The 14,547-nt window shown below is 26.4% G+C and overlaps 1 protein-coding gene across 1 annotated transcript in view; it reads left to right on the top strand.

Annotated features, from left to right (window-relative positions):
* Positions 1–540: 540 nt before the first annotated feature.
* The window catches only part of LOC100210580 (lysosomal acid phosphatase), a 39,941-nt gene continuing 25,934 nt past the window's right edge, over positions 541–14,547 (top strand). Inside the window, exons 1-5 of the mRNA XM_065814569.1 lie at positions 541–745; positions 3,528–3,620; positions 3,754–3,846; positions 4,948–5,034; positions 9,126–9,191. Coding sequence (XP_065670641.1) covers positions 659–745; positions 3,528–3,620; positions 3,754–3,846; positions 4,948–5,034; positions 9,126–9,191 — 426 coding nt within the window. The 5' untranslated portion in view covers positions 541–658. The remainder of the gene's footprint in view (positions 746–3,527; positions 3,621–3,753; positions 3,847–4,947; positions 5,035–9,125; positions 9,192–14,547) is intronic.

Below are 14,547 nucleotides of genomic sequence, written 5' to 3'. Positions count from 1 at the left end.
ATATATAGTAAAATATATACCTATATATAGTAAAATATATAGATAGTACTTATTATATTACTGTATTTAATATTATTATTACTATTTATTAATATTATTATTACTATTTATTTTTATTTATTTTTTATTACTTATTATTATTATCATTATTATTATGCTATATTTATACCATCATAGGTCTTTACGCGTCATCAGTTTATAACTGTTTGTAAATGTCCCGCACGATTGTATATATATACAGTTATTATTAAAGTGAAAATATATTGATTTGATTTGATTTGATTGATTTGATTTTAAATGCATTTTCTAAATTAACTGACACAAATATTTTTTGTTTTGTTTTATTTTTGATATTCGTTTTTCCGTAATATCTGTTAACCAATCAGATGCTGGTGTCAAAACAAGTTATTATCCAATCATATGCTGGTGGCAAAAAAAATTTGCTTCACTTTTTTTCGGAAGTTACACATCTTGGTAATATATATCATTGCGCAACGCCGTTGTCAAATGACGTCCGCATCTTGTTGATAAATCTCTTGACTTATTTTTGTACAACTCTTCTCAAATAACATTTCGCGTCTTAAAATCTTTTCATTTGAAAACGCTGTATTACATTTGGAATCGGAATAATTAGAAATAACATTATAAATTCTAAACTATGAATTTTACCAAATCACTTGTGCATTTAATGCTTCTAGCGTTATCTAACGCATTTACGAACAAAACACTTGTTATGGTTAATTTGGTATGTTTATGTATTGCCTCTAATAGTTAATACATGTTATGTCAAATCGACTGTTTTGTTAACCCTTAGCCTTGCCAAAGTTCTAAGGCCAAAATTTTTGTATTTTTAGTCTTAAAACCTCGTAGCCTTTATAGTTAATAAAAAAACTTTATTCAGATTATTTCAATGACATTGAAATAATCGGAATAAAGTTTTTTTATTAACTATAAAGGCTACATTGACAATGTTCTGTTTATATGCATTAAGTCTATTACAATTATTCCTTATTGAAAATATCATTTCTAAGAATAAGAAAAGCGTTAAGTAGGTAGGTATTCCTAATGAATAATCGAATAAGTTTATCTAATGGCACTATTATTAAAATTAGGAACAATAAAAAGTACAGTTAATAACTGATTTGATAGAGTGCATAAATTTTATTATTTAATGTTTTTTAGTGCTATAGTTGTGATTTAAATAGTTAAAAGGAATTTGGATAAAGTCTTTTTAACAATTTAAATCACTACTAAAAAACATAGATGTTTCCTGGTACTTAGTTCAAGAATACAGCTTCTTTATTTATGTTTATAAATACAAAGTTATAACAAAAGGCTTCTTATATTGTACTGAAAATGCACAACATGAGCACTAATAAGAGCACCATCATGGATTGTCTAAAAAGTGCTACATTACTTCCAATAATAAAGAAATTAGACTCTGCCACAGACACTGAAGACTTCGAAAATTATAGACCAGTTTCTAATTTAGTATTTGTCAGCAAGCTAATAGAAAGAGTAGTTTCAAATCGTCTTGATCCCCACATGACATTAAACAAACTTCATATAGAAGTTTGTTTGTTGTCGTGTGGGGATCAAGAAGTCATATATCAATATGGATACAAAAAATATCACTCAACTGAAACACTTTTGTTTTAGCTTACCAATGATATATTTGAACATTTGATCTAAATGCTGCCTTTGACACCATTGATCAGCGAAAACTTCTTGGACTATTAACTAGTGAAATAGGTATAATTAACTCAGCTCACAAGTGGTTTAAATCATTTTTAGTTAATTGTATCCAAAAAGTTAAAATTGTAACTCATATTCTGTAAACCAAAGTGTAAAATATGGAGCACCACAAGGTACAGTCCTAGGTCCAAAATTCTTTAATATTTATATGACACCACTGTACAAATATTTGAACATATTCAATGTTAAAACTTTTGAATACTCAGATGATCACCAAACTCTAAAAGCATTCCTTCCTTCATCTCAATATAATGCACTACCCATGGATATACCAAAATGTCTTGAATACATATCTAAATGGATGAATAAATCATTCTCATGTATTAAACAATCGAAAACAAAGTTATTAATTATGGCATCACCTAGCATTCAAAAAGATATATTTTGTTAACAAGGAATGCATTAGGTTTTTTGACTCAGCAAAAAGTTTAGGTGTGTTACTTGACAATTAGTTATCTTTAAAAACAAAAATAAATAAGATGGTTAAAAACTGCTACAATATATTGAGCAAAATATCCAAAATAAAACAACTCTTATCGCACAAAGATTTTTGCACCTTAGTACATTCAGTAATATTTGCACAGCTAGATTATTGCCACTCCTTTTACTTTGGAATTGAAAAAACACTTAAAAAAACTGTAGTCTGTTTGAAATTGTGCAGCAAGACTAATATTTTAAACTAGAATAGAAAATCATGTAAGCGACCAGAAATTTAACAATATGCATTGGCTGAAAATCAGAGAAATGTATATTTAAATTCCTTCAAATCTATTATTCTGGAAGCACCAATGTTATTATACAATTTAATTTAATACTTAATATCAGAAAGAGCACTAAAATTAAAGGAAACAAAATGCAGTAATCATTTTGGTAATTGAGCATTATCCCACTATAGTTGCAAACTTTAAACTGTACTTCCAAATATCATCCGTGACGAAAAAAGTACTACTATAAGAAATAACTAAAATCTTATTTAATCGTTAATGGTGAACTATTCCACCAGAAAACTCTTGAATGTTAAATTAAAAACTCTTGAATAATAGTATTAAAAATTTTACTAATATAATAATTTGTTGCACAGCTGAGCAAGTGTTTTGCCAACTTTATCTATTATTCTGGCAAAACACAGTAGTTGTGGGTAAACCTATGTATTTAATTATTATGTATAAAAAAATATAAATACTTTTGTGGATTTAAGTTGGCTCATTATAAATATATCCTTCTTACTTTATTTTTGAAATGCTCAGATGGCACATGAATTGGTAGCTGGTTAAGCAGTGGCATAAATCTCTTAGGAAGTATTTCATATGTATAAATTCAAAACTTTATATTTTTATTTTTAATTGATCTTAAAATACTCTAAAGTTTATATCTAAGATGTGATCTGTGCAATATATTTCAATAAAAGTTTTAAGATTAACATAAAGTTTGTAGCTATATGAATCTTTTTATTTGACAAAAGTAAATAAATTATTTGAGTCACTATCAAAGTACTTTGATAGTGACTTAAAGTACAAAGTAGACTTTGCAGGATTTATTTGTTTTAGGTATTATTAATGTAGATTTTATTTTAATATAAGTATTATTAAAAAATTATAAGTATTTTAAGTTTTGTTAATAGTTTTGTAGAAAGTTAGATTAGATTGATAATTTATGTATTTTTTCAAGTTGTTTTTATCAGAGTTGATAATCATTTTTCAAAGGTTAGTTATGATATTGTTAACAATTAAACACATGTTGTTTGTTTAATTCATAAAAAGTATTTTTTTTAGGTGTATCGACATGGTGCTCGTTCCCCTATTGAGTTTTTTCCTAATAACCAATATATAAATCAATGGCCTGTTGATCCTGGAATGCTTACAAAGGTTTATTTATTAACATAAAAACTATTTTAATTTATCAAATAGTTAAAGAATAAATGTCCTAAATAGTATATAATTAAATAGAATGAATAGATGCCCTAATATATTTAGTTAAATCTAAATTTTATATTTACAGGTCGGAATGAATATGGAATTTGAATTAGGAAACTTTTTAAAGAAGCGTTATATAGAATCTAGTTTTATTAATCAAAGCTATATTGCAAAAGAGGTGAGTAAATTTCATTGCCTACTTACAAAAAATAATTAATGAATTATAAATACATCAACAAAATAAATCAATATATCCAGGCCTTAAAACAGCAGTTGATCTTCAATGTGATCTCTCTCTATGTGATAGCTTGCAAATGTGACAGGCTGGGCTTGTAAATGTAGCTGGTGAATTATAGCCTAAAGCGAACTCATTTGTTTACTACTTATCATTATTTCAGTATTGTTGATAATCCTATATTAATAAATTTCAATATAGGAATATATCACTCTTACTCAGGGGCATCTTTAGCTGTGCTTTAACAGTGCTGACTTAAGGAGGGGAGGGTGTATTCATAAATACTCCAGTTTTAGGGGCCCCATTTTTTCAGGAGAATTTTTGTTCTTATTTCTTTTTTAATGTTATATGTCAGTTTAGGGGCCCTGCTATAAAATAATCTATGTCCCTGAAATCTTTAATGCAGCACTGAATTCTAGAAAAGCACAAAAATGAAATTTAAAAACTTTTTTGACTTCTTTAGCTCATATTTTTCAAAGTAACAAAAAATGTAACATTATAACATAGCAAAAAATGTAACATTATAACATAAATTAAAATACAGTAGAACAATCATTTAAAGTTTCCATTAAATTTCACATTCCGAAAATGAAGATTAAAAAAAATTTATCATACTTCTATCTTTATGGTCAACACCTAATTAAAACCCTAGACAAAAACATTCTAAATTTTTTAGAATGCAAAAGAAAAAGAAAAAAAAAAGGTAAATAAAAAGAGAAAAAAACAAAAAACAAAAAATTGTTTTTTAGAAAAAACTAATTGTGAAGGTGCAAAAAGCATTTGCAATACTTTTAATTGAACCCTGGTTTGAATTCTGTGCACACCTAAACTCTTAGCCTAGTTGATAATGTAGTTGATGTTATGTATAATGATTTAGTTGAAATGATATACCTTGAAATGTTATATGTTACAGTTGATATAGTTGAAATGTTATGTTATGCAAGTATGACCATAACCTTAATTTGTGTATGTTATATTATAATTTCATAAAAACTTTAATACAAATGAATTTATTTGTACATACAAAAATATTTCTAAATTTAGGTTTACATTCGAAGTTCAGATGAATCTAGATGTTTACAAAGTGCAGAAACTCAATTGGCTGGTCTCTATCCACCAATAGGTTATCAGGTTTGTTTGAAATGTGTATATGTTTAATATCAATATAAAACTAAAGATGGTTTCATTTATTTTATATTGATATTAATTTTTGTTTTATATTAATATTTATAAAAATGGCATAAAATAATTGTAAAATATTTGTTTTTATTAAAAAAAGAGTTTATAAATTTGGCATTAAAAGTTTTTAAAGATATTTTTAACTTTTTTTTAGCTTTTTATAGAAATTTGTTTCTTACAGATTAAAATTAAAAAGAAAAGAAAGTTTAAAATAAATGTGTAACAGAAAAAAATCTTTTAAATGTCTTTTTGTTTTTTAAATAAGCATTTGATTTTTCGAACATTTCTTAGATTTTTTACTCTAATTTTTGAGTCAAAGGTACAACAGGCATAAATCAGGTTACTCTACTAATAGTATTCCTACTGGATTAGCAACTTGACTGTCTTGTATGCTTTTAGAGTATGGCCTTCTAAAATTACAGACCTCGATAAAATACCTTTTGACTGGAGGCTGATCCTATATGGATAGATTTATATGGTATGAATTATTTTTGCCTAACGAGTTACCTAGCCCCATATTCAGTATTCAGCCAATTCACTATTTGTGACATCTCTATTGAAAATATTCAAAGCAGCCAAAAAGTTCAATGTACCTAGAATAATCTTGCACAACAAAGTTACTGGTAAAAGTCTGATTAAGTGTTTAATGGGACCAGCACCATTTCAAGTTAGGAAGAAAACATTTTAGAATTCTAGATCAAAGATGTTAGATAAACATACCCTTGTTACAAAAGAGGATTTAATGGACAGTGCCCAACAAGTAGTAGTCAACAAAAACCGAGAAACCCCCTTCATAGATAACAGACCTGGGAAGAAATTGTCAGAAACAGTCAGAGAAATAAGTACCTGAACAAAACATTTGTTTATGAAAAATAAACTTTGACAGATTATTTCAGAAAAAAATAGCTTTATAATAAATAACTGTATGATTATTCTGGAAGAAAATTTAATCAAGAATTTGATAAGCAAAAAAAAATTACAATATTTAGATTTAATTGCTAAAAAATTAATGATACATTTCAAAGTATGCAATTTTTTAGAATTAAAGAATTGTCCGAACAAAACTTTAAAGATTAAATGTTTCTCCAAGTTTTTTTTGACTTTTTAATATTGTGTAGCTTTTATAACTTTTGCAAGTCGACATGAAATTGTTTCAACTAATTTCTTTGTTGTATCTGTTTTGAGTCCAAGCTTCTTGGACCATGATCTTCAGCTCTTTTTTTCTTTTTAGACATTGTGTACCACATTTTTGATTTATAATAGCCCAGAAGTGTTCAATTAGATTGAGATCTGAACTTTAAACCTGCCATTCAAGTAAATCGTTTGATTCTGTTTTCAATTGAATCAATTGCAATCCATTGAAAAACTCTTTTGCTTTCATTGACATTCTTAAAGTTGTTGTCTTGTTGGAAGATAAAATGTTTTCCCAATCACAGTTTTTTTAGTTGAAGCCAGAACATTTTTATTGTTAACATAAACCTCAGAGTCCATAATTTCATAAATAAACTCCAGGTTTTTTTTTACATTCCAAGCCATTGATCCCCAAACTATAGCATTGTCTCCACTAAATTTAACTGTTCCTCGAATGCAGCTGAGTGTGAATGCTTTATCTTTTTTTCTCCAAGCTTTTAGGCTCCATCAGACTTTACAAGATTAAATTTTTATTTAGCAGTCCACAAAGTTTTCCTCCATATTTAAATGTTTTTTAGCAAATGCAAGTCTTTGTTTTTAATGGGTTTTTGAAAGGAATGGTTTCTTGCATGGAGCTCTTGCTTTGAATCTACTTTCTTTCAATTGATTTTGAATTGTACATGGGCTCACTTGTATTCTGAAATTTTTTTTTAAAAAGGCTTGATGCTTTTGGCGCTATTTTTAAAACTCAATCAAATGCTTTTTTTTTTGCACCATCTAGACAATTTGTCTATTAACTCTGGATGTTAAAAAAAATATTAAATTTTAACATTTGAGACACATCCTTAAACAACAAGATTTTGCTCCACTCTTGAAGACAGCCATAGAGAAAATTTCTGCCAAGTCGAAAATGGGTTTGGTGCGGGGGATTGTACCCATTTGGCCCAGAGTACACTTGAGTCGACTTGACCAAAATTAGGAGTCAAGACTGAAAAAAGATTCAGGATTCTAACTAACCAAAATGAATATTTGAAAATATTAGAGAACAAAATTGAAACAATTTTGTCTAAAGACAAGCTAAAGTTATTCAAAGATCTTTATTACAAAAGTCGCTCTGAACTAGAACCAAATTTTTGATTTGGGCCAATAGTAAGCAAACTGACATAAATAAAGAATCTTCAATCCTGTATCCCCAACGGATAATCCAAATGCCAATGATTCTCTAAGGGAAATCCAAACAATACCTGTTTTGCGATGTAATACAAATGATTCTGAACTCAACTCATTTTTACATACGGATTGTTTGTCCAAAGAACAGTCAACATCCACAAAATTTTAATGATTTTGAAACTGGCACTTTTTCACAAACAAATTGCTTGTCCATAAAAATTTCAGGTCTCAATTCTTCGTATATGAAAAATGTAAGCCAAGAAGTTATACAAGGTATTGATAGTTCTTTACCAAAATGCATTTACAAAACACCTATTAAAACAGCTAATTTTGGCACTTCAAATAGAAAAGAAGGAATTGTGCATTAAAAAAAGAGAAGAAAAAAAGCCTTGAGAAACTTAACAAAAAAAAATGTCAAAGCAAAAATTCAGTTTTTTGAAACTGAAACTAAAATATTTATGTCAAAAGTAATGAAGGTAACTTGTCTGGAGAATCAGAATTGGGTGACTGTTCAGTAAGTTAGTTCTTTCTCAACAGAAACTCAAAAAATCATAGGAAAGTTATGTTATAGTTTTATATGAGGGGCAATATTTTTCTGGAGTCATTTAAAATACAAAAAAAACTGAGTTTGAAGTAAGCAAGATGATATTTTCAAAAGGAAACACATATAAGTGGCCAGATAAACCAGATAAAATGTGGTGCAAAAAAAAACATTGTGGAATACATTCATCTTCCAATATTCTTTATTAAAAGAGGATTTGATAGTGTAAAAGAGATGCAAAAATACTCAACTTTTACTTTTTAAATTGTTACCTAAGTTTTTAAGAAATTTGTGATTTTAATTAGGACGAGTTTATAATCAACCAAGATAAGAAACTTTGTATTGTTGATTGTGACATATGTTTTATAAGTGCATGCAAAAGTTCTTATGTACAGAAATATCTAGATATTAAAGTAGTTTTTAGTGCTAATCACACTGTTAATTTCAAAAAAAAATTGTCAATTTCGAAAAAGTATTGCATTTTATTTTCATTTTAATGATTAAAATCATCTACAGCTTGAAATCGTAGATTTATCAATAGGTACTAGGTGTTTATGACTAGGCTATATTCATTACTGGATGTCCGCAACTGGTTTTTAGCTGGTTAAAAAACTAGCATTTTTATTTCTTAAGTAAATTAAAATCAGCTTTGCAGTATTTCATGTGTAACACAGTAGAAATATTGAATAAGAACAGGGCTTTACACTTTATGAATGTGCAGTACTGAAACTTTCACAATATTGGTAAAATTTATTATATTGGAAATAATTAGGGTGTTTACCTTATATATCTACTATAGTGTATAAGGTTATGCGGGTTACTTTGACATGTTAGATTAAATGGTTTTCTCCATCACCTGTTGATTATTGTTTAAATTATTTAAACAGATGATGTAGTCAGATGTTGAATGAGCAAATATATATATATATATATATATATATATATATATATATATATATATATATATATATATATATATATATATATATATATATATATATATATATATATATATATATATATATATATATATATATATAAATTGGGTTATACCATTAAGGGTGACGCAGGAACTCTGAACAAACACTCTGAAGCAGAAACCAAATGAATTTTATGTATGGCTGTATGTTTAAATTTAAATCAAAATTTTTTTTCATGTTTTTAAAAAAAAATAGTTTTTATGTTTAATTTTTAATAATAGGTGTGGAATGAGAACATCACATGGCAGCCAATACCTGTTCACACTGTCCCTGGTGATGCCGACCCTGTATGTTATAGTAATCATAGTTTTGTTTTTCTGATATTTAAAATATGCTTATGCTATATAAACCTGGAAACCCTTCAAGATATTCCAAGGGTTTCCAGGTTTTCAATTATCAATATTTTTGTTAAAACAAATATTAGAAAAATAATGTTTACTTTTAAAAAAAATTTAATTTGTATATAAATTAATAAAATTTTAAATAATAAAATTTTTTAATATGACCAAAAAGTTATAAAGATAAGTATTTTTATTTATAAATTGTTTTTTGTAACAATATTTGCAATTTTGAATTTAAAAAGAGGACAAAAAGATGTTTAAGGAATTTATGTTTACTTTTTTTATCAAATTTATAATTATAGTAAAGTTTACGATATATATAGTAAAGTATACGATATATATAGTAAAGTATACGATATATATAGTAAAGTATACGATATATATAGTAAAGTATACGATATATATATAGTAAAGTATACGATATATATAGTAAAGTATACTATATATGCTATATATACAGTTGTAGTATACTATATATACAGTTATAGTATACTATATATACAGTTATAGTATACTATATATACAGTTATAGTATACTATATATACAGTTATAGTCAGGGATGCGGAGTCCCAAAAGGACTCCGGCTTTATATCTCTACTTTTTCCAAGTCTGTAGTGTCCAAAAGCTCTAAACATGTTTGTTGACTTATTATCTGCTATAATAAAAAAATTTATGAGATTTAATGACTTGAAATTTATTGTTTTTAAGTCCGGAGTCCCGGAGTCCTTGCCGCCATTATACCTAAGGACTCCGGACTCAAAAAATGATTGTTCCTCTAACCTGAAAGTCTTAATTTTTTTCCTATTAGTAGTCCATAAACTTATTTATATCTTTAGAGCTCCTCGATACCAAAAACTAGGATGAAGAAACCTTTTTGTGACTTTCAAATCCGGAGTCCTTTTTGGGACTCCACATCCCTGGTTATAGTATATATATATATATATATATATATATATATATATATATATATATATATATATATATATATATATATATATATATATATATATATATATATATATATATATATATATATATATATTAGTAGAAAATCACTTAACAAAAATTTTTTCCATTTGACACTGTGTTTCATCAACAAAGATTCATCAGAAAAATCTTTCTGATGAATCTTTGTTGATGAAACACAGTGTCAAATGGAAAAAATTTTTGTTAAGTGATTTTCTACTAATATATAATTGCTCTGTTCTTTTAAGAACATTGAGCACTCTATTGTGTAGAATACTTTTTAAAGTTGTGTATATATATATATATATATATATATATATATATATATATATATATATATATATATATATAGATAAATATATAATATATAAATATATATAAATGTATATATATATATATATATATATATATATATATATATATATATATATATATATATAAATATATACAGTTACAGGCCTCGGCGGAAGTAATTGAGCACGAGAGCGGAGAAAAGCCCTCCTAAAACAAACATGGCAAGTCATGTGAGCTGCTCCTCTAAACTGCTTTTTATGAGAGCTGTTTATTTATTTAAAAATTGCTTATTAAATACAAAATTTGGTTTTATACTTGTTACAAGCATACGCTTGCAACATTAATGTTACAATAATATACACATAACAAGCGTCATTTATTGCAACGTGAAAAATTCTTTAAACATAAAATTTTTTTGTTGCAAAAGCCGCGTTTATTATCTAATTAAATAAGTTTTTTTCACTTTTCGTTTTTCATTTTAGTTACAATGATAATTATACTTTTGAGAGAAAAAAAACTTTTGCGAGAGCTGTAAATTGCTCCCGTTAAAGCTCTCGCTTCCCGCCGAGGCCTACAGTTATAGTATATATATATATATATATATATATATATATATATATATATATATATACATACATACATACATACATACATACATACATACATACATACATACATACATACATACATACATACATACATACATACATACATACATACATACATACATACATACATACATACATACATACATACATACATACATACATAATATATATATATATATATATATATATATATATATATATATATATATATGCATACATACATATATTTATATATATATATATATATATATTTATATATATATATATACATATATATATATGTATATATATATATATATATATATATATATATATATATATGTATATATATATATATACATATATACACACACACAGTTATAATAAAGTATAACTATAGTTGTAGTATAAAGGATATGAAATGTTTGTAAGTTTAATTTATAAAAATAGCAGTTCTAAGTTATAATATATGATTGTAAAATTATTGTATATAATTAGTTATATTAACAAGATACTATTTTAATATACCAACATATTTTAGTATACTAATCCAACATTAATAAAATAAATTTTTTATGAAATTAATGAGCTATTTCTACTTATTATATTGAAAAGATCTGATGCTCTAATATCAGAGACAAAAAATATTTTGACAGAGTGCTTTTATAAACCATATTATAGTTTTGAAAACAACAGTATAAATGAATAATGAAAACAACAGTATAAATAACATATGATATGTAACACAATAAACAATATAGACTGCAATAAATTCTCAAAACTTGTAAGAGATTTTAATTATTCTGAAGTGATGGTCAAAAATACTATAAATTAAACTGTGAACTGAATTTTATTTTTATAGTTAACTTGATTGATAACAGTTTAACAGCTTGTATATGAATCAACATTCTAAATTTTTAAACCAGCTTTTAATTTTACCTTTTATTTAGTTTTATCTAACAATCTGCAATTTTGCAAAATAAAACAAGTGCATTGTGTATTAACATTTTTTCAAAAAAATTTCTCTATTCCTCTTACATTCTTTAAAATATCAAAAATGGTCTTAACTTAAGTGTAATTTATGACATCACTAATATATAATATAGGCAAATGTAATACAAAATGTTTAGTAGGATGTTACTGAGGACTAAAAAGTTTACTAGTTAATATGAAAAACAGTTATTAATTAATATGAAAACTAATGCAAAGTTAATTTATTCATATACTAAAAGTAAACTAAGAGTGATACCCAATATAAAGTTGATATGGGACAAGAACAATAACTGATGAAAAATATTGTAAATGTATTTAATATATTTACAATATTTTTATCTAATCAAAGTCAAGGAAAAGTCAACTCTGACTTAAAATACCCCTGAGGCTCTTGGTTGAGTAAATGCTAGAGGTAGTGTCTTGATAAAAATACTCATCTTGGGCAGATGTTAACTGCATCTGGCTACTGTCTTGTAGACGGCCTCCTAAGCAAAGGGCAAATTAAGTGATCATGAATTGTAATATCTGGAAATGCTTCTGGTTTTAAATTTTTTTAAACCGTAAATTGTTTTTATCACAAATCTCAATAGCTTTTCCTCAATGAAAAAATATTTGGTCATTGATCTTGAAATTATGATAAATAATCTCATTATAAAATAATATTAATATTATTGTTATTATTATTATTACCAATTATTTAAACTTCAATATCTTCATTCATTTGACAAATTATTAGATACAACTAGAAAAACAAAGCATACAGTTTAATAGAATTTTTTTTTTTTTTTTCGTTATTTCACCTCCCCAAGGCCCAGAAGGCCACTACAGATAAGGAGGCTACTTAATTGTGGTTATACAGTTATGTAGCCTCTCTCAACTCTATAACTCCGAAACACGAACCTTGATGAACAAGGCCGCTGCGTGGAGAAACAAGTTGAGCGCGGTACTACCAGGGACGTGGTGGGGATCGAACTCGGAACCTCTCGCTTATGAAGCGAGCGCTCTACCACTACCGCATTTGGCAATTTGGTGATCTTTAGAAAATTAAAAAAAATCTCATTTAATTGTTATTTAACATTTTCTTATCAATCAAATATAACAATGTAATACTTGTAACTCTCTAGTGACAAAGCTCAATAGATGGGTGATTTCGTGTGAAAACATCCACGACATGCAACCCTAAGTCTCAGATTTTGCTGATTTTTAAACCACTTAAAGATTTTAGTAAATTATGAACATCCTGAGAATTTTATTGTCTAATTTCAATCGGTTTCTAAGATATAGCTATTTTAAGTTTGTCTCCAACCAACAGAAATCCAACATTTTTAAAAATGGTTTTGGTCCTAGTTTTTGTTATATGTGTGTTGGAAAGCTGAAAATGTGTATCTTTACATATTTTGGGCCAACAAATCCAATTAAATAACTTAAAATATTTAAAAACGAACATAAGACCTAAAATTTGAATGTTTACCACAATTTTACTTGGGCGAGTCCAATCATAAAAATGCTGATGCAGCTCGATTTTTTTTTTTTAGAATTTGTCCTGAATAGTTAAGTTATAGTTATTACAAAGAATTGGAGAGTGGTCTTTTTTAAAACAGAAATAAAAACATGGTTAAATCTACTTAAATTTAGTGCTTAAAAACAGGTCTTTTGATAAATTAAACAAGAAAAAAAGGGTATAATTTGATAGTTTTGTAACTGAAACTGTTTTGGCAACATCAAACTGTTCTTTTAGTTGCTGTTGACTAGCTGTTTCTATTTTCTTTGTAATTTTATAGAATCTGATCCTAAAAAATTTGAGTTTCAAAGGGGGAGAATTATATAAATGCAGATGTATATCACAAATTTAGTTGTTTTTTTTCAGAGGTTGTATTAAATAGTTTAGTTGAAGTTATTACAAAGAATCAGATGTTGAAGAGCAGAAATATAAACATCTTCTTACTTAAATTTATTACTTATAAAACATTCGTTTCATATTTATCAAACTAAGACAAATAAACTTATAAAAAAAAGGGCTTCAAAACAAATAGAGAACTTGGAAAGAAGTTGAAGAAATAAAAGTAATTTACAAAATTTATAAATTAAAAACTCAAAAAAATTAAAATTTATTAGTTATAGTGTTATAATCATTTACATCAATGTTATATGTTAGCCCTGATTTTGTTGTTGGGACTTTGATTACTGCAATTAAACTCGACTATAATACCCAACAGATATCATCTTTCTTTAGCTTTAGAAGTTTTGAGAAGGTCCGTGAGGGTGCATAAACTTAATTTGAATATCATTTGTTGTATTATCTATCTCTTTAGATTTGGTATAATTACAACATCAGGTGGTACTGCTTTTGACAGTATAAATCTGTCAACACATTGATGTTTGCTTTTTCTTTTAAAACTAATTTCAAATTTTGAAATGGGTAGGAATTGATGATAACTTCTGGTACCTGGAACAATTTTTC

The sequence above is a fragment of the Hydra vulgaris genome, chromosome 12 (assembly GCF_038396675.1).
Source record: "Hydra vulgaris chromosome 12, alternate assembly HydraT2T_AEP".
Classification (NCBI taxonomy): domain Eukaryota; kingdom Metazoa; phylum Cnidaria; class Hydrozoa; order Anthoathecata; family Hydridae; genus Hydra; species Hydra vulgaris.
This window is presented reverse-complemented; position numbering and strand designations above follow the sequence as displayed.